The 24,269-nt window shown below is 40.4% G+C and overlaps 1 protein-coding gene across 1 annotated transcript in view; it reads left to right on the forward strand.

Moving 5' to 3' along the window:
* Positions 1-24,269, forward strand: part of NELL2 (neural EGFL like 2) — a 492,411-nt gene that overhangs the window by 105,527 nt on the left and 362,615 nt on the right. Inside the window, exons 2-3 of the mRNA XM_060165069.1 lie at positions 11,861-11,946; positions 12,387-12,515. Of these exons, the coding sequence (XP_060021052.1) occupies positions 11,892-11,946; positions 12,387-12,515 (184 nt within the window). The 5' untranslated portion in view covers positions 11,861-11,891. The remainder of the gene's footprint in view (positions 1-11,860; positions 11,947-12,386; positions 12,516-24,269) is intronic.

Consider the following 24,269-nt stretch of genomic DNA (forward strand, 5'->3'; position numbering starts at 1 on the left):
GTGCCACATCTTCTTTATCTATTCAACAGTTGATGATTTTCTCCCATTCTGAGGGTTGTCTTGTTTGTGGTTTCCTTTGCTGTGCAAAACTTTTAAGTTTAATTAAGTCCCATTTGTTTATTTTTATTTCTGTTACTCTAGGAGGTGGGTCAAAAAAGATCTTGCTGTAGTTTATGTGAAATAGTGTTCTTCCTATGTTTTTCCCTAAGAGCTTTATAGTGTCTGGTCTTACATTTAAGTCTTTACTCCATATGGAGTTTATTTTTGTGTATGTTGTTAGGTAGTGTTCTAATATCATTCTTTTACATGTAGCTGTCCAGTTTTCCCAGCACAAGAGGCTGTCTTTTCACCTTTGTATGTTCTTGCCTCCTTTGTTGTAAATTAGGTGCCCATATGTGTGTGGGTTTATCTCTGGGCATTCTATGCTGTACCATTGATCTATATTTCTGTGTTTGTGCCAGTACCATACTGTCTTGATTACTGTAGCTTTGTGGTATAGTTTGAAGTCTGGGAGCCTGATTCCTCCAACTCCATTTTTCTTTCTCAAGATTACTTTGGCTATTCGGGGTCTTTTGTTTTTCCATACAAATTAAAAATTTTTGTTCTAGTTCTGTGAAGAATGCCATTCGTAGTTTGATAGGGATTGCATTGAATCTGTAGATTGCTTTGGGTAGTATAGTCATTTTCACAGTATTGATTCTTCCAATCCAAGAACATGGTATATTTCTCCATCTGTTTATGTCACCTTTGGTTTCTTTCATCAGTGTTTTATAGTTTTCTGAGTCTTTTGCCTCCTTAGGCAGGTTTATGCCTAGGTATTCTATTCTTTTTTTGCAGTGGTAAATGGGAATGTTTTCTTAATTTTTATTTCTGATTTTTCATTGTTGGTGTATAGGAATGCCAGAGATTTCTGTGCATTAATTTGGTATCGTGCAACGTTACCAAATTCATTGATTAGTTCTAGTAGTTTTCTGGTGGCATCTTTAGGATTTTCTATGTATAGTGTCATGTCATCTGAAAACAGGGACAGTTTTACCTCTTCTTTTCCAATTTGTATTCCTTTTATATCTTTTTCATCTCTGATTGCCATGGCTAGGACTCCCAAAACTATGTTGAATAAGAGTGGCAAGAGTGGACATCTTGTCTTGTTCCTGATCTTAGAGGAAATGCTTTCAGTTTTTCACCATTGAGTATGATGCTTGCTGTGCGTTTGTCATATATGGCCTTTATTATGTTGAGGTAGGTTCCTTCTATGCCCATTTTCTGGAGAGTTTTTATCATAAATGGTGTTGAATTTTGTAAAAAGCTTTTTCTGCATCTATTGAGATGATCATGTGGTTTTTATTCCTTAATTTGTTAATGTGGTGTATCACATTGATTGATTTGCATATATTGAAGAATCCTTGCATCCGTGGGATAAATCCCACTTGATCATGGTGTATGATCCTTTTAATATGCTGTTGGATTCTGTTTGCTAGTATTTTGTTCAGGATTTTTGCCTCTACGTTCATCTGTGATATTGGTCTATAATTTTCTTTTTTTGTGATATCTTTTTCTGGTTTTGGTATCAGGGTGATAGTGGCCTTGTAGAATGAGTTTGAGAGTGTTCCTCCCTCTGATATATTTTGGAAGAGTTTGAGAAGGATGGGTGTTAGCTCTTCTCTAAATATTTGATAAAATTCGCCTGTGAAGCCATCTGGTCCTGGACTTCTGTTTGTTGGAAGATTTTTAATCACGGTTTCAATTTCATTATTTGTGATAGGTCTGTTTATATTTTCTAATTCTTCCTTGTTCCGTCTTGGAAAATTGTACCTTTCCAAGAATTTGTCCATTTCTTCATGGTTGTCCATTTTATTGGCATATAGTTGTTTATAGTGGTCTCTTACATCCTTTGTATTGCTGCAGTGTCAGTTGTGATTTCTCCTTTTTCATTTCTAATTTTATTGATTTGTGTCCTCTCCGTTTTTCTCATGATGAGCCTGGCTAATGGTTTATCAATTTTGTTTATCTTCTCAAAGAACCAGCTTTTAGTTTTTTTTGGTTTCTTTTTGTTTTTTTTTGCGGTATGCGGGACTCTCACTGTTGTGGCCTCTCCCGTTGTGGAGCACAGGCTCACGATGCGCAGGCTCAGCGGCCATGGCTCACGGGCCCAGCCGCTCACAGCATGTGGGATCCTCCAGGACCGGGGCATGAACCCATGTCCCCTGCATCGGCAGGCGGACTCTCAACCACTGCACCACCAGGGAAGCCCCCAACTTTTAGTTTTATTGCCCTTTGCTATTGTTTTCTTCATTTCTACTTCATATATTTCTGCTCTGATCTTTATGATTTCATTCCTTCTACTGACTTTGGGTTTTCTTTATTCTTCTTTCTCTAGTTGTTTTAAGTGTAGGGTTAGATTGTTTATTTGAGATATTTCTTGTTTCTTGAGGTGAGATTGAATTGCTATAAACTTCCCTCTTAGAACTGCTTTTGATGTGTCCCATAGGTTTTGGGTTGTCGTGTTTTCATTGTCATTTGTTTCGATGTATTATTTAATTTTCTTCTTTGATTTCTTCAGTGATCTCTTGGTTATTTAGTAGCACACTGTTTAGCCTCCATGTATTTGTGTTTTTTACAGTTTTTTTCCCTGTAATTGATTTCCAGTCTCATAGCTTTGTGGTCAGAATAGATGCCTGATATGATTTCAATTTTCTTAAATTTTCCGAGGCTTGATTTGTGACCCAAGATGTGATCTATCCTGAAGAATGTTCCATGTGCACTTGAGAAGAAAGTGTATTCTGCCACTTTTGGGTGGAATGTTCTATAAATATCAATTAGATCTATCTGGTCTCTTGTGTCATTAAAGCTTGTGTTTCCTTATTTATTTTCTGTTTGGATAATATGTCCATTGGTGTAAGTGGGGTGTTAAAGTCCCCTACTATTATTGTGTTACTGTCCATTTCTCCTTTCATGGTCGTTAGCATTTGCCTTATGTAATGAGGTCCTCCTATGTTGGGTGCCTTAACATTTATAATTGTTATATCTTCTTCTTGGATTGATCATTATGTAGTATCCCTCCTTATCTCATGTAACAGTCTTTATTTTAAAGTCTATTTTATCTGATACGAGTATTGCCACTCCCGCTTTCTTTTGATTTCCATTTGCATGGAATATCTTTTTCCATCCCTTCACTTTCAGTCTGTATGTATCCCTAGGTCTGAAGTGAGTCTCTTGTAGACAGCATATATATGGGTCTTGTTTTTGTATCCATTCAGTCTGTGTCTTTCGGTTGGGGCATTTAATCCATTTACATTCAAGTTTATTATCATTATGTATGTTCCTATTACCATTTTCCTAATTGTTTTGGGTTTGTTTTGTGGCTGTTTTTCTTCTCTTGTGTTTCCCACTTGGAGAAGTTTCTTTAGCATATGTTGCAAAGCTGGTTTGGTGGTATTGAATTCTCTTAGCTTTTGCTTGTCTGTAAAGGTTCTGACCTCTCCATTGAATCTGAATGAGATCCTTGCTGGGTGGAGTAATCTTGGTTGTAGGTTTTTCTCTTTCATCACTTTAAGTATATCCTGACACTCTCTTCTGGCCTGCAGAGTTTCTGCTGAAAAATCAGCTGATAACCTATGGGGATTCCTTTGTATGTTATTTTTTGTTTTTCCCTTGCTGCTTTTAATATTTTTTCTTTGAATTTAATTTTTGTTAGTTTGATTAATATGTGTCTTGGTGTGTTTTTCCTAGAGTTTATCCTGTATGTGACTCTCTGTGCTTCCTGGATTTGGGTGACATTTCCTTTCCCATGTTAGGGAAGTTTTCAACTATAATCTCTTCAAATATTTTTTCAGACCCTTTCTTTTTCTCTTCTTCTTCTGGGACCCCTATAATTCGAATATTGGTGCATCTAGTGTTGTCCCAGAGGTCTCTGAGACTGTCTTCAGTTCTTTTCATTCTTTTTTCTTTATTCTGCTTCTCAGCAGTTATTTCCACCATTTTGTCTTCCCGCTCACTTATTCATTCTTCTGCCTCAGTTATTCTGTTATTGATTCCTTCTAGTGTATTTTTCATTTCAGTTATTGTGTTCATCTCTGTTTGTTTGTTCTTTAGTTCTTCTAGATCTTTGTTAAACATTCCTTGTATTTTCGCAATCCATGCCTCCATTCTATGTCTTGAGATTCTGGATCATCTTTACTATCATTACTCTGAATTCTTTTTCAGGTTGATTGCCTATTTCCTCTTCATTTATTTGGTCTTGTAGGTTTTCACCTTGCTCCTTCATGTGTGACTTATTTTTTTGCCATCTCATTTTTTTTTTTTTTTTTATGAGTGGGATTGTGTTCCTGTTTTACTGGTTGTTTGTCCTGAGGCTTCCAGCATTGGAGTTTATAGGCTATTTCGTAGAGCTGGGTCTTGGTGCTGATATGAGGAACTCCATGAGACCTCACTCCAATGAATATTCCCTGGGGTCTGAGGTTCTCTGTTAGAGTGGTTCAGACTCGGAACTCCCACTGCATGAGCTTCAGCCCGCCCCTGGGCTCGTGAATGAAGATCCTGCAAGCCCTGTGGAGCAGCCAAAAACAAAAAAAAAAAGAACAATAACAAAGTAAAAAATAAAATTAGAGTAGGAAACTAACAGATATGTTAGAAATAATATAAAAATAAAAATATAGAAGAATCAACAACCAGAAGGTACACCAGTACCACAATAGTAAAAGAGAGGAGGGAAAAAAAAAAAGTGGGAGGGAAAGTCCTTGGCTGTCGAGGGCGGGGCCTTAGCAAAGGTGAGGTTTGGGCAGTGGGCAGGGCCAATACTCAGGACCCACAGGGCTGGAAAAGACCCTAGGGGCTGTGGGGGGTGGAGCTTAGTCTCAAGCAACAAAAAGGACCCAGGCGTGCCCCCCACCCCTGGTCTCAGAGGGCAGGAGACCTCACCTGGCAGCCTAGTAGGCTCCCATTCCCACGTTGGAGGGGAAATCACCCTCTGCTCTTCTCCTGCTCCTCCCAGAGGGCCCCTCCCACCTGCCTCTTCTGTTCTCCCCTCGGCCTCCTTCCTATGCCCCCAAAGACCCATGCGACCTGGAGGGGGCTTTGGAGGGCAGGGGATTGGCCTGGGAGCTCAGCAGGCTCCTTGGACTTGAGCGGGTGAGTCAAACACCCTTGGCTCCTTTCCCACTTCCTGGAGGGCCCCTGCTGCAGGCTTCTCCCGTCTGCATCTCCTGATCTCCCTGGCCTCCCTCCTATGCCCCCAGGACCCACGCAGCATGGATGGGGCTTGGAGGGGAGGTATTGGCTTGGGAGCTCAGCAGGCTTGCCACCCAAGTTGGCCAGGCAATCATCCTCAGCTTCTCTCCCGCTCTTCCCAGCGAGTTCTTTCCACCTGCCTCTCCTGATCTCCCTGACTTCAAGGGCATCAATCCTGTCTGACCTCCACCTCTCCTCCCCACTCAGTCCCCCTATGTCCTACCGGTTCACCTTGGGGTTCCTCCCATCTCCTTGGGCATGAGAGTCCCCTACCAGTGGTGGCAGGCACCCTAGCTGTGGGGAGAAGCTAACTCTGCATTTTCCCACACTGCCATCTTGACTCTGCCTCTAGGCCATTATTTCTTGAAATACTTTTTTTGCTATTGAACTCTTTTTCCTCTCCTGGGACCCTAATAGCATTAAGGTTATTTTGATTTTGTCTCATAGATTTCTGTTGCTATATTCACTTAAAAATAAGCAACAACAACAACAAAAACAGTATAAAAGCAAAAACAGGAATCAACCAAACAAAAAACACTCTCTGTTTTTCAGATTGGATCATTTCAATTGATCTGTCTTCAAGCTCACTGACTCTTTCCTCTGTTATCTCCATTCTGCTACTGAGCCCATTCTAATGAGTTATTAAATTTCAGTTATTATGCTTTCCAGTTCTAAAATTTCCACTTTGTTCTTTTTTTATATCTTTTATTTAGTTGCTGCTACTTCCTATCTTTTTATTTGTTTCAAGAGTGTTTGCCCTTGTTTTATGGAGTATTTTTATAATAGCTTTTTAAATGTCTTTTTCAGATAGTTACAACATCGTTGTCATCCTGGCATTGGTATCTGTTGATTTCATTTTTCTTACGTAAGTTGAAGGTTCCCTGGTTTTCCCTATGCCAAATAATTTCAGATTATATCTTGAACATTTGAATATGGTAAGTACTGTGAATTTTAAGTACCAGGGAGAATGTCAATTTTTTTTTAAAAGCAGGCAATTGGCACAGTTGGGTTTAGACTGTCAGTTTTGACTAGCCTTCTTTGGAGAGATTTCAAAGACTTTGTAGTGTATTTAGATTTATCTCATGTGCGTACCACCCAGAGGCAGTCTGTGACTTGAGTGATGGTGTATTTCTTAGAATTACTCACTGTCACTGTGGTGGTACTTCAAACTCTGGTCTTCTTTCTCAATTTGCCTGCTACTACTTAATTTTCAGAGTCCTCAAATACTCCATGCATTCTGTCCAGGTTTGGTAGCATTAAGTGGGAGAGAGAGGCTGGGGTGTGCTTATTATTCCATCTCACCCAGGATTAGATTCTCATGCATGCTTTAATTCTTGAAAGCTTTTCACTCTTATTTGTTTAAATATTTCCAATAACACTATCTACTTCCATTCTCTCTAGTCTCTTATTTTACATCTCTAAGTAATTGTGTTTGGATCTTCTAATTGTAACACTGTTCACATTTTCCATCTTTGTATCATTCTTGCCAGATTTTCAATAATATCTTCAGATCTCACTTTTTATTCCCAGGTTTTTTTGTTCTCTAATTTTCAGCTCTATTTTATCTACTGCTTTTTCTTTTTCTTTTTTTTTTTACATCTGTATTGGAGTATAATTGCTTTACAATGGTGTGTTAGTTTCTGCTCTATAACAAAATGAATCAGTTATACATATACATATGTTCCCATATCTCTTCCCTCTTGCGTCTCCCTCCCTCCCACCCTCCCTATCCCACCCCTCTAGGTGGTCACAAAATACCAAGCTGATCTCCCTGTGCTATGTGGCTGCTTCCCACTAGCTATTTTACGTTTGGTAGTGTATATATGTCCATGCCACTCTCTCACTTTGTCACAGCTTACCCTTCTTCCTCCCCATATCCTCAAGTCCATTCTCTAGTAGGTCTGTGTCTTTATTCCTGTCTTACCCCTAGGTTCTTCATGACATTTTTGTTTCCCTTAAATTCCATATATATGTGTTAGCATACAGTATTTGTCTTTCTCTTTCTGACTTACTTCGCTCTGTATGACAGACTCTAGGTCCATCCACTTCATTACAAATAGTTCAATTTTGTTTCTTTTTATTGCTGAGTAATATTCCATTATATATATGTGCCACATCTTCTTTATCCATTCATCCAATGATGGACACTTAGGTTGTTTCCATCTCTGGGCTATTGTAAATAGAGCTGCAATGAACATTTTGGTACATGACTCTTTTTGAATTATGGTTTTCTCAGGGTATATGCCCAGTAGTGGGATTGCTGAGTCATATGGTAGTTCTATTTGTAGTTTTTTAAGGAACCTCCATACTGTTCTCCATAGTGGCTGTACCAATTCACATTCCCACCTATCTGCTGCTTTTTCTAGCCAGTGTTTAAAAAAAATTTTTTTTAAATATGCTTGTTTGTCTAGAAGTTCTATTTGGTTTCCTTTGAAATCTGCCTAATATTTCCTCATACAGTTCTGTTCCTTCATTATTTTTTTCTATTCCTTAAAAAACTCCAGTCATTTAAAATATATTTTTAAATACTTTTTGATCATGTTTCTCTGATATTCTGAGTTCATGAGATTCTAATTCTCTTTTTTTTTGGTATGTTTGTCTCCTGACTCATTTTCATGGTATTTTACGTCAGTGCAATTTATTATTGCTATTGATATTATTGTTATTATTTAATTGTGATTATATCTTCATCAGAATTTTTTCTCTTATATGCCAGAAGTTGTGGAAGCTCCCTTAACAGAATTTTTACATTTGCTTCTGCAGGAGACTCTAGGGGTTTTGTTCTAATTTTATAATTTCTTATACCAGTGCAAATGTAATTTTGGATCATGTGCTTATAAGTGCCAAGGCTTGAGATTTGACATTTATTACTGGTGACTTTGTTTTCCACCTATGGTCATGTGCAGCTGGCAAGCATTCTTGTCAATTCTTGAGCCAATTTGTGCAAAACATATGTGTAATATAATCATTCATATCTCCCTATTTTTATTGGAGGGATCAGTAACATCTTCACATCTTCTGGCTTTGGCCATAATTTATTGTTTCCAGTTCTTGTGTGGATGGTAAAATCCTACCCCATTGTCTTAAGGCCCCTACTGTGTCCGAAACCCTGTGTCCTACCCTCTCCCAATCATTGCATGAGTTACTCTTTTGTCTGCCAATTTTCAGCTATCTCTGCTTTCCCCTAGCATCTGGAAATTTTTTTCTTTCATTTTTTATGTAAAATTCATCTATGAATAAAAAAATCTTGAAAATTTTATTTAGCTTTGTGATGTATTTATGAATAGAAGAGGATTCTTTCAGGGTCAGTAGAGTCTACCATTTTGACTGAACTTTACGTGGTTAGTATTTATATTAGTTTTCTGTGAATGCTGAAACGAATTACCACAAATTTAGTGGTTAAAACAACAGAAATTTATTATCTTACAGTTCTGTAGTTCAGAAGTCTAAAACAGATTCCACTGGGCTAAAATCAAGGTATTGGCAAGGTAGTATTCCTTTGTGTGTGTGTGCGTGCGTGTGTGTGTGTGTGTGTGTATGTGTGTGTGTGTTGGGGGAGAGAGCATTATTATGCCTATCACAATGATTGAAAGCAAAAATTTTAACATTGTATAAAGGATCTGTTTAATACAGGAGACAATCACAACTTAAAGGGGTGAGGATAAAGGGACCAATATGGTGGTAAAATTTCTACGTTCCAATTCAAGAAGTAACACATGGACTTTAGAGTAGATGGTGAAAAGTATGTATATTGTATTCCCTACAACAGCAATTTAAAAAGCTACACAAAATGGAGCTACCTTGGTGGCACAGTGGTTGAGAGTCCGCCTACCGATGCAGGGGACGTGGGTTCGTGCCCCGGTCCGGGAGAGTCCCACATGCCGCGGAGCGGCTGGGCCCGTGAGCCATGGCCGCTGAGCCTGCGCGTCCGGAGCCTGTGCTCCGCAGCGGGAGAGGCCACAGCAGTGAGAGGCCCGCTTACCGCAAAAAAAAAAAAGCTACACCAAATGCTATAGTTATAAGACATATAGATAAAATGGAATATTAAAAATACTGGCATTTAGTGGGTAAAGACCAGGGATGCTTTTAATCATCCTACAAGGCACAGGACAATCCTAACAAAGAGCTATCCAACCTTAAAATGTCAATAGCTCTAAGGTTGAGAACCTCTGCCCTAAATAATACAATGATTCACCTTTATTATGATTTTCTAAAGCTTTGCATTTCCATTTTATGGAAACAGCTCTTCTCTGTACTCATATTTTAATGGTTTCCATAAATTTAATTAGGTCACGTATTTACTATAGCAGGTGCAACTGGATTAATTCTGGATACAAAATACCACTCTTCTGGAGGGAGCATAAGCACGTGTGACAAGTTTACTAACCCCCAGCTTTCAGCATGTCATGCGTGAGAGTCAGAGATTGGCGAGTACCCCTGATTCTATGATTTGGTTGGGTGCGAGTAGGATAGGAGAACGTCTATATGTAAATATGTGTGCATATGTATATTTACTTTTCCCTCTCATTTTATGTTTCAATTTTTAATGTAACTTTTGTAGATACTTACTACAATTCATTATTTTGGTTGTACTTCTATAGAAAGATTTTTAATTTCATGGTGAATAATTTCCTTTGAATTAATTCAATTCAATTACATTAATTTCATTTTGTGTAGTTTTGCAAATTTACAAAGTTACATAAAACAATATTTCATCACATATATGTACTGGAATATTTCTCAAAGTTTACAAAATTACAGATAAAATCAAATGGGAAAACTGACAAGGAGAGATCATTAAAACTTAATTTGGAAAAGCTTACAGATTCTGATTTTTTCCCTTAAACATTCCAAGGACAGAGCTAAATATGTTCCCCTCATCCCATTATAGTATAACATAGCACATATTGCTCTACTGGAGCCTCAGACTCTACCCAGTAGGTATTTTGGTAACTAGCTGGGTAGGATCCATTTGGAGAATTCAGAATCTACTTGTTTGGATGGAAAGTTAAGAAACTCAGTTGATCTTTGTACAGATTAACAATTTAATCGCTTTTGAAACTTACTTTTTCAGTATGGGACTTTAATGTCATTATTCAAAATTTACCTCAAAATTTAAGGGCTATAGAATACTATATGCTGTTAATCTCAAGTATACTTTTTGCCTGCTGAGAATTAGATCTCAAATGACCTCACTGTTATGGTTTCGGTGCATATGGTGAAGGGTGGGTAGAGCCTGCATGAGTGTGGTCAACGATGGGGTGGCTCTTCTCTCTTGCCCAGGCTCTGTAGTCGTCTTCTGCTCGTTTCTCTGCCCCTCGACCCCATCGCCTGTGTGTGTCATTATCTATCGATCATCTATCTATCTATCTATCTATCTATCTATCTATCTATCTATCTATCTATCTATCTATCTATCTATCTATCTATCTATCATCACCTTTTATCTCTTCTTTTCGGGATGGGCAGGCACGCTGACTCTGTTGGCCTTGCCTCCTGCTGTCCTGGAGAACCAGAGCCCGGGTCTGGGCGCTGTGTTTGGCAGGGGGCGCGCGAGGTCCCGGAGCTGTCCAGCAGTTCTGGCTAAGTTCTCCACTGCGCTCTCTGTACTGGGGAAGCTCTCCAGCGCCCCGCCCCGGCTAGGGAACCTCTCCCGCAGAGCTCCCAGGGCTTCCCAGGCTCGCCACCCGTCTCCGTCAGTTTCTCTCTACTTCCAGCCCCACCACGGGAGTCTAGCTTGCCTTCGCAGTCTTCCTCCGCAACCCCCCGAGAGGGAGTCCCCTCTCTAGTCCCCGAGGTTGCGCGACTGTATGCGGGCTTCCCGCCTTTGCCTAAAGGGCGGGCGAGTGCGTCTCCTTCTAGCCTCGCCTTCTGCGATTGGGTGATCCTTTCTCTCTCAGTCTTTTTAGACAGGCGCCCGAAATCTCGGGGTGAGAGCAAAGACCGCCCATCAACTTAGCACCTTGAAATAGAATCTTTCGATCCCGAAGGAGGTTGGCGTTGCCGGGGTCGGCGGGAGAGGAAGAAGGAGGGCGGAGGCTGCAACGGCTCCGGGGCTCGCTAGACGGGGCTTGGAGACCGAGGAGCCCGTGTGGGAGAGGGACACGGGGCGCGGGGCCTCGCCCTCGGGCTCCCTCCCTTCTTCCTCTCTCCCCGCCTCCCGGCCCGCCCCTCCCTCTCCGAAGAGCCGTCTCTCCTCCGCGTGTCTCCGAGCGCTCTCTCCATTGTCTCTGCCTTTACAACAGGTTCGGGCGGGGGTGAAGACAGGCGGGTGCGGGGCCGCCCCAGCCCCGGCTTTCTTGGGGCGGCCTTCCTTCCTCCGGGTGTGAGTGCCTTCGGCTGCTTTGATTCGGCTCCGGAGCTAATTCCCCGGCGGAGCAGCCCCCGGCGAGTCCGACCCCTCCCTCAGGGCCGCCTCCCAGCCCGCGCCCCGCCGCCTGGGTCTGCGTGTGGGAATGATGTGCGCGTTGGAGGGTCTAAGTTCTTCACGCGCCTGGGGGGTCCTCCCTTTTTTTTCTTAGGCAACCAAATAGTACTCCTCTTACTAATCAGTAAATCCAAGGCAGCGGCAGGAAAGACAAACGCTGTCTTTCCCGCTTGATTCCAAGAACCTCTTCGATTTTTATTTTTAAAGAGGGAGACGATGGACTGAGCAGATCCACACCATGGAGTCTCGGGTCTTACTGAGAACATTCTGTTTGCTCTTCGGTCTCGGAGCAGGTGAGTGGCCTCAGAGCTGGGGCGGGAGAAGGGATGGCCCCCGCCTCTGGGCAGCCCGAGCTGCCTGGGGACGCCTCGCTCTTCCTCCACCTGAAGTAGGTCTGGAGTGGGAAGCTTGGAGTAGGGGGTGGGTTTGGATTTGGATGTTTTTCTGTGCTTGTCTTGGAGACAGCAGGGCGGGTCACACCCCTAGTCCAGGGTCTGAGGGCCAAGGGGAACTTTGCACCGAGAGGGGTTTAAAGTAGGTCACGGAAATGGGACTGGGTGCTCTGCTCTTTAAATCTCGATTGCTGATCTCAGGTAAGGCAGCGGAGGGAGTCGCCTCTTGTCAGTTTCCAATATTGTCTCTAAGACGCGGTTCTTTGCTGCCTTGGAGGAAGAGACATATATTTTGATGGAGGTTTTTCTTTCTTTCCTCCTCCCTCCCCCACTCCCACCAGTCTGGGGGCTTGGTGTGGATCCCTCCCAACAGATTGACGTCTTAACGGAGTTAGGACTTGGGGAGTCCACGACCGGAGTGCGCCAGGTCCCCGGGCTACATAATGGGACGAAAGCCTTTCTTTTTCAAGGTAAGAGGCGCGTGCTCAGTCCCCAGTGTGGTTTCAGTTCGGATAACCCCGGGAGGAGCTGGCCTGACCGCTCTTCCTAACTTCTGTTTTGCCTCATGGATGACATCTGAGCTGAGATGTGGAGGGGTCAGTGTGAAATACACACACCTTCCATCTCTTTTTAAGTGGCTTGGTTTCTCTCTTCCCCCGCCCCCTCCTCTTTCTTACTTTGTACTCTTGCCAGTTCTAATGGACAGTCCCTTAATTACTGTACAGAAACTCCGATGGCAGATGGTTGATTTTGGAGTCTGAGTAACAATGAATTATGACACAAACGCCTCATTTGGGTGAAATTGATTTAGGTAGGGAATAGGGTAGCTTAATCTTAGTTAAGACACTGATCTCTGAAAGTTTCAAGTACAGTGGTGCCCAGTTGCAGAGGAATTTCTTTATGTGGGTAGCTTTGTGGAAAAATTAATATCTTTCAATAGTTTTAACTACTGTATGTCACAAACACACTATATTTGAGACAGGATTCCTCATTGAAAGATAATGATTCTTCTCCATCAATGATAGGAGAAAGGAAATAATATTCTCTTAAAAATTATTTTGAAAATATTTCAAATAAATGTTAATTCAAAAGTATACTTTGTCTCACCATTAATCGCCTACTTAGGATTTTTAAACTTTTCTTTTGAAGTCAGTGGACTTTGGCTATGCACAAGTGTCTACATTTAAATTTATATTTAGGTGTGTTATGTAGTCAGAGCAAATTCCAATGCATCGATCCTTCAGCTTTGATTTACCAACCTTTTTGAAGACTGCTTGGTTTGTGGGAAGGTGCTGTAGCATGAGCTTCTAAAAGGTAGCTAAACACATACAGAAAGACTAGTTTCACATATGGTAAAGTACAGATGAAGGCAAAAGAGAAATGGAATTTGGTTTAACATATTTGATGGACTGACTAAAGCATCTTCTCCCCACCCCACCCAGTTTTTCTTTTGTGATTTCGGTGCTGTGGCTTCAAAAAAAGTGCAACTCATAATTACTAAAGAGTTGGATATGCAAAATAAAACCACTTCAGCAAATTTGCCATCAAGAAATAGGCATAAAATAAAACTTGAGTGTTTCTGTAGTGGTGTTGTTGCGTGGTACAGCCAGTATGTGTCACCATGGACAGTAACACCAAAGCTTACAGTTGGAAAAGGAGGAAATTGACATGTGTTGCATTTATTTAAAGCAAGTTTACTCTTACAATAAGTTAAATGCAATTTTCTGTTTTAATTATGGTGAGCCCACTAAATGCTGTTATTGTGAGGGATATTCGTGATAATATTTTATTTACTTAAAGTTCTTTTTTTTGGTGGGGAGTGGGGGTGTGATTTGGATATTGACTCCTTTAAGAACAATGACCAAATCTAATAAAGGAAATAAGACTTATACCGTCAGCAAAATTCACAGAGCAGAATAAAAGTGTCATTAGAGTTAAGCTTCTGTTTTTCTCTTTTTTTTCTTCTCCTTTTTTTTCAGTCTCTGAGTTTTCAATCCCTATGAGCTGGAAACAAAATTACTTCAGGGCTGCCAATTTGATTAAGTGGAAAGCTTTACAGAAGCTAAAGCTCCTGATAAACAAATGGCGTTGAAGTGCCCTTAAAATTTCCAAAGGTCCTTTAAATTATATTGGTGTTCTTCTTGTCTTTCTCTGAAGACCGTCTGAGCTGTCACAAATAGAAACCTTCAGGACTGTGCATTTTATGTTCTGATGCTAGACAATTTCTAGGAAATAGTCTCAAGGCACCAATATCTTCTCCTGGTTAAATTTTTATAAGAAATGTTTAGGATTCATTTTTATTTAAATTGCCAGTTCTTCAAGGTAGGCATCGTGTTGTGAATGAATTGGCCATTCTTACTACATATCAGTGCACACCGATGAATGGTTTTGTTTCCTTGTTGGTACCAAGCACAATATTTAGACAGAGTAAATGCCTGACAAATACAGTGTACGAGATTTGGAGGTGTAAAGTTTTATTTCATGCCAAATTATGCACCTTATTTCATATAGCCAATCAATCAGCAAGTATTTGCTACCTGCAGTAGGCATGTATTACTGATGTGTTTATTATGCTCTAATGATTTCTCTGATTCTCAGATTTAGATTATAAGATTGACAATAGGTAGACCTTTGGCCCTGCTCGATAGCTTTGCATTACCTTGGAAAGGTCTTTTCTCTGCTATTAGAATGTGGAAACTGTTTTTAAGAAGTCAGTTCTGGGCTTTGCTGGGATTACATGGATTTTAGAGAGACAAAAGCTTTCAGCCTCTGAAGATTTTATGGATTCGCTTTATAGTGAATTGAGGGTGCGGCGGATATTTTTGTATAGTCTTCAAAATGGCATAGCAGGAATAGTAACACATTACAAACCTGTGAGGTGCTCTCAGATTTCACATAAACCTATCAGATATGTTACTTTGTGCTATCAGATATGTTCCAAATAGATGGAAGAGCTTTTTGAGCCATCAAATCTCTCTATCTTCTTTTGTCTCTTATCTTTAAATTAAAGAAATCTCAACATACAATTTCCCAATGATTTTTGCTCATTTAATATTGCTTCTCCATTTAGCTAGTTCATTCTTCTCTTTATTGTTTTTTAATATGCTTATAATTCAGTACTTTTAGAAACTAAATAGTTTTTGTAAATTATTGTGCACTAAGAATCTACTATTACTTAATAACTATTATATTCATTACATATGTATAATAAAGGGAAGTAGAAATGTATTTCAAAGTCATACCTGATTTTTGTCATATATAGCATCACTAAAATTGTTTTGTTGTTGTTGAAATTTGGTTTACAGTTGCTTTGGGAATTGAAGTAATAAGATGCTAAATTAGATCATCTTTTGATACATGTGGCTTTTGATCTGTGCCAATTATGCTTTTCAAAAGAAAAAAGTGACCAGGCAACAGTTTGGAATCTATATCAAGATCTTCCATGTATGTCTAGCTACAGTCTGACTGATAGACACAAAAATACACTTATGGTTTTAAAAAATAGAGGACCAGGTTCTGACAGTCAAAAGACCTATGAAAGGTGGTAAAGAATTCTGAAATGTTAAGGGCTACTGCAATTATAAATAGAATTCTACCAACCTTGTTTAAAGTCTAGGGGATATTCTTCCAGATAATGATTATAATAATCTTTCCTGTTTATACATGAGACACCAAGAATGAGAGAATACAGAAGCATAGTTCTAGGACTTTCTAACATGATTTTTAGATCTTTGGTTTTAACGTTTTTGTCTGGCCAGGTTCCCAAACTAGATAGTTTCCTCTGTTGGTTTAATAAAGTTTCTTCTAAGGTGTTCACACATTTTATAATGTCACTAATCCCCACGAGAGAAGTAGATAAAATCAAAGCATTTTTTTTCCCCGAGTTGGTCATTGGGAAATAAATATTTAGTAATTATTTTTAAAGAACTTTAAGATGTTAAAGGAAAAAAAATGTTCACAAGTCTACCTTATGCCAGTATTTGAAAACAGGAATGAAATTGGGCATTTGGTGGTGAGTCATTGGCTTGACTAGGCAACGGTAACTGCATTAAGGAAAGTGAGGTGGCAGTGAGTACTTTTCTTCAGTATGAAGATCAGAGAGTCTCTGTGGACTTAGAGACAATGGTCATTTTGATGCCGCATTAGAATAGAATAACACAATGACTGTGGGCTTTGAAGAGATGGGCTTTGAAACCAGTTAGACCCAAGTGGAATTTCATTAGTTGTGTTTCTTAATTAGTTGTGTTACTTAATTTCTATGAGCTTCAGTACCCTAAATTATAAAATTAATGTTATGAAGAATTTTTTTGTGCACCTATTCTGCTAGGTGTTAGGCCTATAACAAATGAAGTTAGAACTTTACTTTCATAGTGCCTTAAAAATAGTCATTAAACAAACAATTACACAGATAATAATTTCATCACTGTTAAGATAAATGATATGAAGAGAAGCTAAGGATGTAATGGGAATCTACATTCTTGTTTAGGGAGTCACAGGATCAAGGAAACTGCCTTAGAAGGAGAGTCATTTAAGCTGATAGCCAAAGGATACATAAGAGTAGTCTGGGGAAGAGGCGCTGTGGGGATTCAGAAAGGAAGAGTAACACAGGCAAAGGAAATAGCATGAGCAAAGATCCTGACCTGAAATGAGCATGGTGCACTTGAGAAAATGGAAGAAATCCAGAGTAGTGGAAATGTAAGTGTTATGATATGAAATGAAGCAAACAAAGAAAGCACGGATCAGTTTACACAGTAGATCATATTTATACAGAAGAATTAAAAATTTATCATTATACAATATATACTGTGGTGGGCAGAATAATAGTCCCTCAAAGATGTTCACGTCCTAAGCCTAGGAACGGAGAATATGTTGTGTTACATGTCAAGGGGGAATTAAGGTTGCAAATCTTGGATGATCTGGGTAGGCCTCGTGTAATCACAAAGGTCCTTTAAATCTGGAAGAGGGATGTAGAAGAGTCAGTGTCAGAGTGATGCAAAGAAGAATGACTAGACCTGCCATTCATTGCTGGCTTTGAAGATAAAAGTGGGCCACGGCCAAAGCATGTGGGCAGTCTCCAGAATTTAGAAAAGCAAGAAAACAGATTTTCATTTAGTGTGTCCAGAAGGAACACAGCATAGCTGACACCTTGATTTTAGCCCAGTGAGATACAATTTGAACTTCTGACCTCCAGAGATGTGAGATAATAAATTTGTGTTGATTTAAGCCAGTTATGTGTGTGGTGATTTGTTACAGCAGCAATAGGAAACTAATACAGATTTTGATTCATGGAAGTGGGGATGCTGTAAGAAATACCTAAAACTGTGGAAGTGGCTTTGAAATTGGGCAATAGGCATAAGCTGGAAGAATTTTGAGGGACATGATAAAAAAGGCTAGATTGCCTTGAATAGACTGTTAGTAGAAATATGGACATTGGCGATTCTACTAGTGAAGATTCAGAAGAAGATGGAACATGGTAAACAAAACCCAAATCACCTTTGAGAATACCTAAACTGTCATGAACAGACTATTTGTAGAAATATGGACATTAAAGGCAATGCTAGTGAGGGCTCAGATAGAAATCAGGAACATGTTATTGGAAACTAGAGGAAAGGATATCCTTTTTATATAGTGGCAGAAAGCTTAGCTGAATTCTGCCCTGCAGTTATGTAGAAAGTAAGACTTGTAAACATGAGTTTATATATGTAGCTGAGGTGATATATATGCAAAGTTTTAAAGGTGCAGCCTGGCTTTTTCTTGCTGCTTATAGTAAAATGTGAAAGGAGAGAGATAGATTGAGAGAAGAACTGTTAGGCAAAAAAGGAACCAGAACTTGGTATTTGAGAAATTAACATATCCAGATTGCAAAATATGCTAAAATTAGGAGATTCACTGGCAGGAAAGCCTACTCAGGAGAGAAAGCCAATAGTGTGGTCTAAAAACCTTTTGCTAGTGCCTTAGAAGTAAGGTCAGAGTATTCAGTCACATAGAGGGCACTTTGAAGAAATGGAATGTGTGACTCATGTATTCCCTCAGACAACTCAGTGGAAACCTGTAATAGAGATGGATTTATCCAGGAAATATTTGTGGAGGAGCCTGTTGTTTAATGGAGTAAATCTCTATGACGCATGTGGGAGACCTACAAGGTTCTTGAGAAAACCATACCAGCAATAACACTCCTGGCTTAACCTGAAAGGGCAAGTGAGAAGATGTAATGAAGGAAGGTTGTTGGGTCCCCCAAATTCTACAAGCAAGAAATAGGCTGGTTAAATTACTCAGCTGCAAACATGTGCCACCTTTCATGGGCAGAACTGAGAGCCCAGAAGACAGAGCTTAGAGCCTAGAGGGTGGAGCCAAGAATCACAGAGGATTATTCGCAGATCTTAAAACCAAATGCAGTTTACATGGCTGGATTTCAAAATTGCATGGATCTGGTGTCTAATTTTTTTAACTTCCATTTTCTCCCTCTTTGAATGTGGATGTCTATAACTGTTATCCTATTTCTATCCCACCATTTTATTTGGGGAGCAGTTAACTTGTTTCTTGAGTTTTACAGGTTTACAGATGAGAGAAATTGTGTCCCAGGATGGATAATACCCAAAGTCTCTTTTTTTTTTTTGTGATACGCAGGCCTTTCACTGTTGTGGCCTCTCCCGTTGTGGAGCACAGGCTCTGTACGCGCAGGCTCAGCAGCCATGGCTCACGGGCCCAGCTGCTCCGCGGCATGCGGGATCTTCCCGGACCGGGGCACGAACCTGTGTCCCCTGCATCAGCAGGCGGGCTCTCAACCACTGCGCCACCAGGGAAGCCCCCAAAGTCTCATTTATACCTGATTTAGATGATGAGATTTAGGGCTTTTGAATTAATAAGATTTAGACTAGATTTTAAACTTTGGGTTGATATTCTAATGGGTTGAGACTTTGGGGGACTTTGGGATAGAGTAAATGTGTTTTGCCTGTGGGGGTTATAAATCTTGCTGAAGGACAGATTATGGTAGGCTGGATAATGGTCCTCCAACTGTCCACATACTAAATCCTAAGAACCTGTAAATATGTTATGTTACGGGCTAAGGGGGGATTAAAGTTGCTGAAGGAATTAAGGTTGCTAATCAGTGGACTTTAAAATATGGAGATTATTTGGGTGGACTTTATGGAATCACTCGGGGGGTGCCCACAGGGCCGTGTACCCAGGGCCATGGCCATGGCACTCCTTTAAGTATGGAGGAGGGAGGTAGAAGAGTCAGTGTCAGTGTAATGTAACATGAGAAAGACTTGATTGGTCCTTGCTGACTTTGCACTTGGAAGGTGGTCTTGAGCCAAGGAATGTGGGCAGCTTCTAGAAGCTGTAAAAAGTGAGGGAATGGATTTTCCCCTAGAACCTCCAGGAGGATCTCAGCCTCACAGACACCTTGATTTTAGCCCAGTGGGATTCATTTTGGACTTCTGAACCTCTAGAACTGCGAGATAATAAATTTGCATTGATTTAGCCATTAAGTTTGTGGTGATTTGCTACAGCAGCGATAGGAAACTGCTGTATATGTTAAATGTTAATGTTCATTTATTTTGTAACTGAATTAAACTTTCTTTTGAGCCCTCCTTCTACTATCCATGAGAATAAATTTGTTCAGTGGTTAGAAACTTGAACTAGTCAGTTAAAGTTATCTTAGTCATTTGGGACTTAAAAGTTTTTTAAGTGTAAATTCAGAGTCTTCATACTAAATGATGAGTCTTTAAGGGATTCTCTCCATCATTCTGAGGACAAACAGTAAAGTCAAGTTGTGGGTTTTTTCAATTGTGCTTATTTTTCAAAAATGCACCCCTTCTTCCCCTAAAAGTTTCATCCAGAGGTTGAGGGGGAAAATTAGAAAGCATGCATATTTTGGAAGTAGAATGGATAGCACTTAGCATGGTGTTTGGCACCCAGTAAGTATGGTAGTCAGAACTATGGACAGGGGCAAGAATTACTAGAGTTCTCTATCAAAAGTGCCAGGGGTGGGCTTCCCTGGTGGCGCAGTGGTTGAGAGTCCTCCTGCCAATGCAGGGGACACGGTTTCATGCCCCGGTCCGGGAAGATCCCGCATGCCGCAGAGCGGCTGGGCCCGTGAGCCATGGCCGCTGGGCCTGCGCATCCGGAGACTGTGCTCCGCAACGGGACAGGGGTATCTGTAGGATGCCAACTAGGTTTGATTTGGGAGAAGCTGGAGCAGTCTTGACAGGCTCTGACTGGTGAATGATCTCAAATGTCATGGCTAAAGCGCACCCTGGATAATAACTGAAGTGAAGGGCCTTTCTGTGGCTTTATTCCATCTCCCACTAGCTCATTCACCTCATGCTGGTCCCAGACCCCATTCTTGCAGACACCTATCCTCTTCTGAGTTCTTGTTATTATCTGTCCATAATTCAGATAATTATTGTCTGTATGCTAACTGGTAACTTTGGTATTAGATATTAAGGCCTTATGGTGTGATGTCTCCTGTTGATTTTACTTTAATTTAATTTAGCAAATATTTATTGCACTGCTATTATGTATAAGGATAGGACATACAGTATAATGGAGGAAAGAAGATGTCTACATGAGTTATTACAGGAGGTAAAGCAGGAACCAAAGTTTAATTGTAAATAGTGAAAAAGTAAATTTGGGACTTTATGTTAAAGAAGCTAGAAACTGTGACAATCATTTGTCCTAGTCTACATTTGACAGAATGTAGGTAATCATTTAACTATTAGTCAGTTATAAGAACAAGTAAATAAAATCAAGTGTTGGGGTTTTCTGTTTGCTTATTTTTGCAAAAATATCTGAGGACTATCTCTTAACCTTTTAATAAGAAATCATTTATTTTGAGGTATTTATCATTTTGGTCAAATTTTTATTTTTCATGTTAAAAATTTATCTACCTATATAAGATCATCATAAGTTAGTGGCTTTGTGTGTCATTTGAGCATTCCTCTTACATTGTTTTTATCAATTTTATGAAACTTTTCATCTTTTGCTAGTCTTAGTTTAGAATTGACATTGAAGAGAGATGCCAGTCATGTGGAAACTCATTTTTTAGGGGATAATTTTTGTTATGGTAACTTTTGCTTCACATTTGTTGAAACTCAGATATAAACCGCTGTAATTAAGAAGAATTAGGGAGAGAATAGATGGGAAGAAAAGTGGAGCACAGCTCTTCCCTTTCCCATTAGGGCTGCTGCCAGGAACTGGACACGGGCCCTTGGACAAGTATTTGCTGAGTTGTTCTTGATGGCAACCCTCCTGACAGCCTTCATTCTGGGGAAGGGATGGGGAACCCAGACAACCAGGTGTCTCTCCCTTCAAAGAGAAGATTTAGAATGTGGACAACAAACCAGTGCTTGGAAGGTCACACTCTACCTGTCTAGACAAAGGGAAGAAATGATGGAGACAATTCCAAGTTCAAATTGATGTGCAGTAGTAATTAGGAACATGGACTCCAGAGCTAGGTATCTTGGGTTCAAATTTTGGTTCCTTTGTTCACTAGTGTGAACTTGAATTTGTTGTTTAACTTATCTCTGCTTCAATTGAGATAATGACAGTACTATTTCTTAGAGTTGCTGTGTAGATTATATGAATAAAACTGTGTATGGCATTTACTAAACATTCAATACACGTTAAATATTGTTTTTATTTGGAATTAGCTTAGCAGCAGATCAAGCTCCCTTGGATTGTTTTAGGGGCTCCCTGGTAAAAATGCTGGATGTTGTGGAGGAGCTAACCTAAGGTGACTTTCATGGGATGCAGGGATGAAGGTGAAGGTAGAGTGGAGTGGGGGAGAAACTGGCCCTGAAGCATCTCCTGTTCTATTTTTGTTGTTTGGGCTTTACTTGGGAGAAGAGGACATGCGGTTTTAGGTAGAGAGAGATGAGAACAAATGGTCAGTTTGGAGAGGAAGGGGTAAAATCTGCCCTGCTGTACCACTGTTCAGAAGTTGGGGGGCCATAGAGAAAACCAGCAAAAGAAGATTCAGAACGTAGTTCCTCTACAGTCACCCCAACACACATTACTTTTTAAGTGTATTAAAGGTTTAGCTTAGATTTTGAGTCGTGTATTGTGGGGAGAAGTGTTAGAAGTTCTGAAAAACAACACAGTTGTTCTCCCTGGCTCTGTCTGGGTCACCTTGGCTTTCCTTGACAAGGTACCAGCTTGGTCTGTTGGTGGGAGCTGGTGGTAGAGGATAAGATTCCAGGGAACCTTGAATGGTGGTTTAGGGGCCAGGGTAATGTTGACAGAACCTTTGGGGGTGGTCCTTTGGGTCCTTTCTGAATCAGAGTCACTTTCCCTACATTTCCTGCTACATCTTTGGCTTTTCTTTTTCTTTTTTTTTTTAACATCTTTATTGGAGTATAATTGCTTTACAATGGTGTGTTAGTTTCTGCTTTATAACAGAGTGAATCAGTTATACATATACATATGTTCCCAAATCTCTTCCCTCTTTGGCTTTTCTTGAATATCTTGCTGGCATGATTGTTTCTCTCTGTAGTCCCTTTGCCAATTTTCATTCCAGTGGCACCTGGGACTCTGGTCTTAAGTGATTTACTGTCTTGTCTCTCTGTTGAGACTATAAGTTCCCCAGGGAAAGGATCATGCCATATACTTTTCCTGGCCACTGACAACTCTGTGCCAGTTCCTTCTCTGCATTGTTTTTCCGCTTTCTTTTTCCTGGTGAACTTTTACATATTATTCAGGACTCACCTAAGATACTAATCTTTCCTTGGTAGAATTGTTGTTTCTTCTTCTGTGTTCTCTAAGCTTTCTTTACTGAAACAACCACCTCGCTGTGTTATAGCTAGGGTTTTCTTTTTAACATAAAAACTCTGACCACTTTTATTTTCCTTGCTGCTACTTCCCCGATCCACACCATCGTCATCTTTTTTTTTTTTTTTTTTTTTTGCGGTACGGGGGCCTCTCACTGTCGTGGCCTCTCCCGTTGCGGAGCACAGGCTCCAGACGCGCAGGCTCAGCGGCCATGGCTCACGGGCCCAGCCGCTCCGCGGCACGTGGGATCTTCCCGGACCGGGGCACGAAGCCGTGTCCCCTGCATCGGCAGGCGGGACTCTCAACCACTGCGCCACCAGGGAAGCCCACCATCGTCATCTTTTGCCTGGATTATTGCAATAGCCTCCTAAGCAGTCTTCCTGTTTACCCTTTTGCTCCCCTGCAGTCTGTTCTCAACATACTTGTCGGAGTGATCTTTGCAAAACATAATTCACATCGTGTCACTGCTTTGCCCCAAACATTCAGCGGTTCCTCATCTCACTCAGAGTCAAAAATAAAGTTCTTATTATGCCCTACAAAGAGCTACATGAACACTGCCACCCCGCTGCATTACTTTCTGGCCTAATTTGCTGCTCTCTGCCTTGCTGTTGGCTTTAACCCTACTGGCCGCCTTCCCGTTCCTGAAATAGGCCTGGCACTCTCTTGACTCAGGGCCTTTGCACTGGCTGTTTGTAATGCCTGGAATCCTACTCTCCCAGATGTCTACATGTTTTCCCACTAACTTTCTTCAGATGTTTTCTCAAATATCAGTTTGTTAATGAGGCCTACCCTGACCACTGAGTAAAATTTCAACTTGTCTTTTACCCCACAAGTATTCTTGATACCCTTTATTCTGATCTGTTAATTTCCATAACATTTACCATCTAACATGCTATGTAACGCACTTATTTATCATTTGAATTGTTTATTCTCTTTCTTCCCTCTGGAGAGTAAGCTCCATAAGAGCAGGGCTTCTTGGATGTTTTATTAACTAATATATCACCCAAGTGCCTAGCATATAGTAAGAACTCCATAAATATTTGTCACATGAATCTACTTGTCTTGCTAACTAGATTGCGATCTCCTTGAGGCTTGGGACTCTGCCTTGCTTCTTGTGGCCTCCTGGCCTATTGTGGTGGCACACATGATATGCTCAGTAAACCATCAGTAAGTGAATATTTGTAGTGTTGAATTGAGTCCATTTAGTCATGACAAATCAATTGTTTTTGGTGACATTATTATATTTTATATTTATGTAACTTTAAAGAAGGCTGAAGAACTCTTGTACTAAATCCAAACACCTACGTTCTTCTCCAGTCATAAGAAAAGGTAAGAGGGTTGAGAGGCATTGAAAAAGGGTAGCTCCGCTTAACTTAGTCTCTGAATTATTCTGAGAGAGCTCTTCTCTATCCCAAGATGAAGTGTGCCACAGAGGAAACAGCAGCATGGTGAAG

Source organism: Lagenorhynchus albirostris, chromosome 11 (genome assembly GCF_949774975.1).
Source record: "Lagenorhynchus albirostris chromosome 11, mLagAlb1.1, whole genome shotgun sequence".
NCBI classification, from domain to species: Eukaryota; Metazoa; Chordata; class Mammalia; order Artiodactyla; family Delphinidae; genus Lagenorhynchus; species Lagenorhynchus albirostris.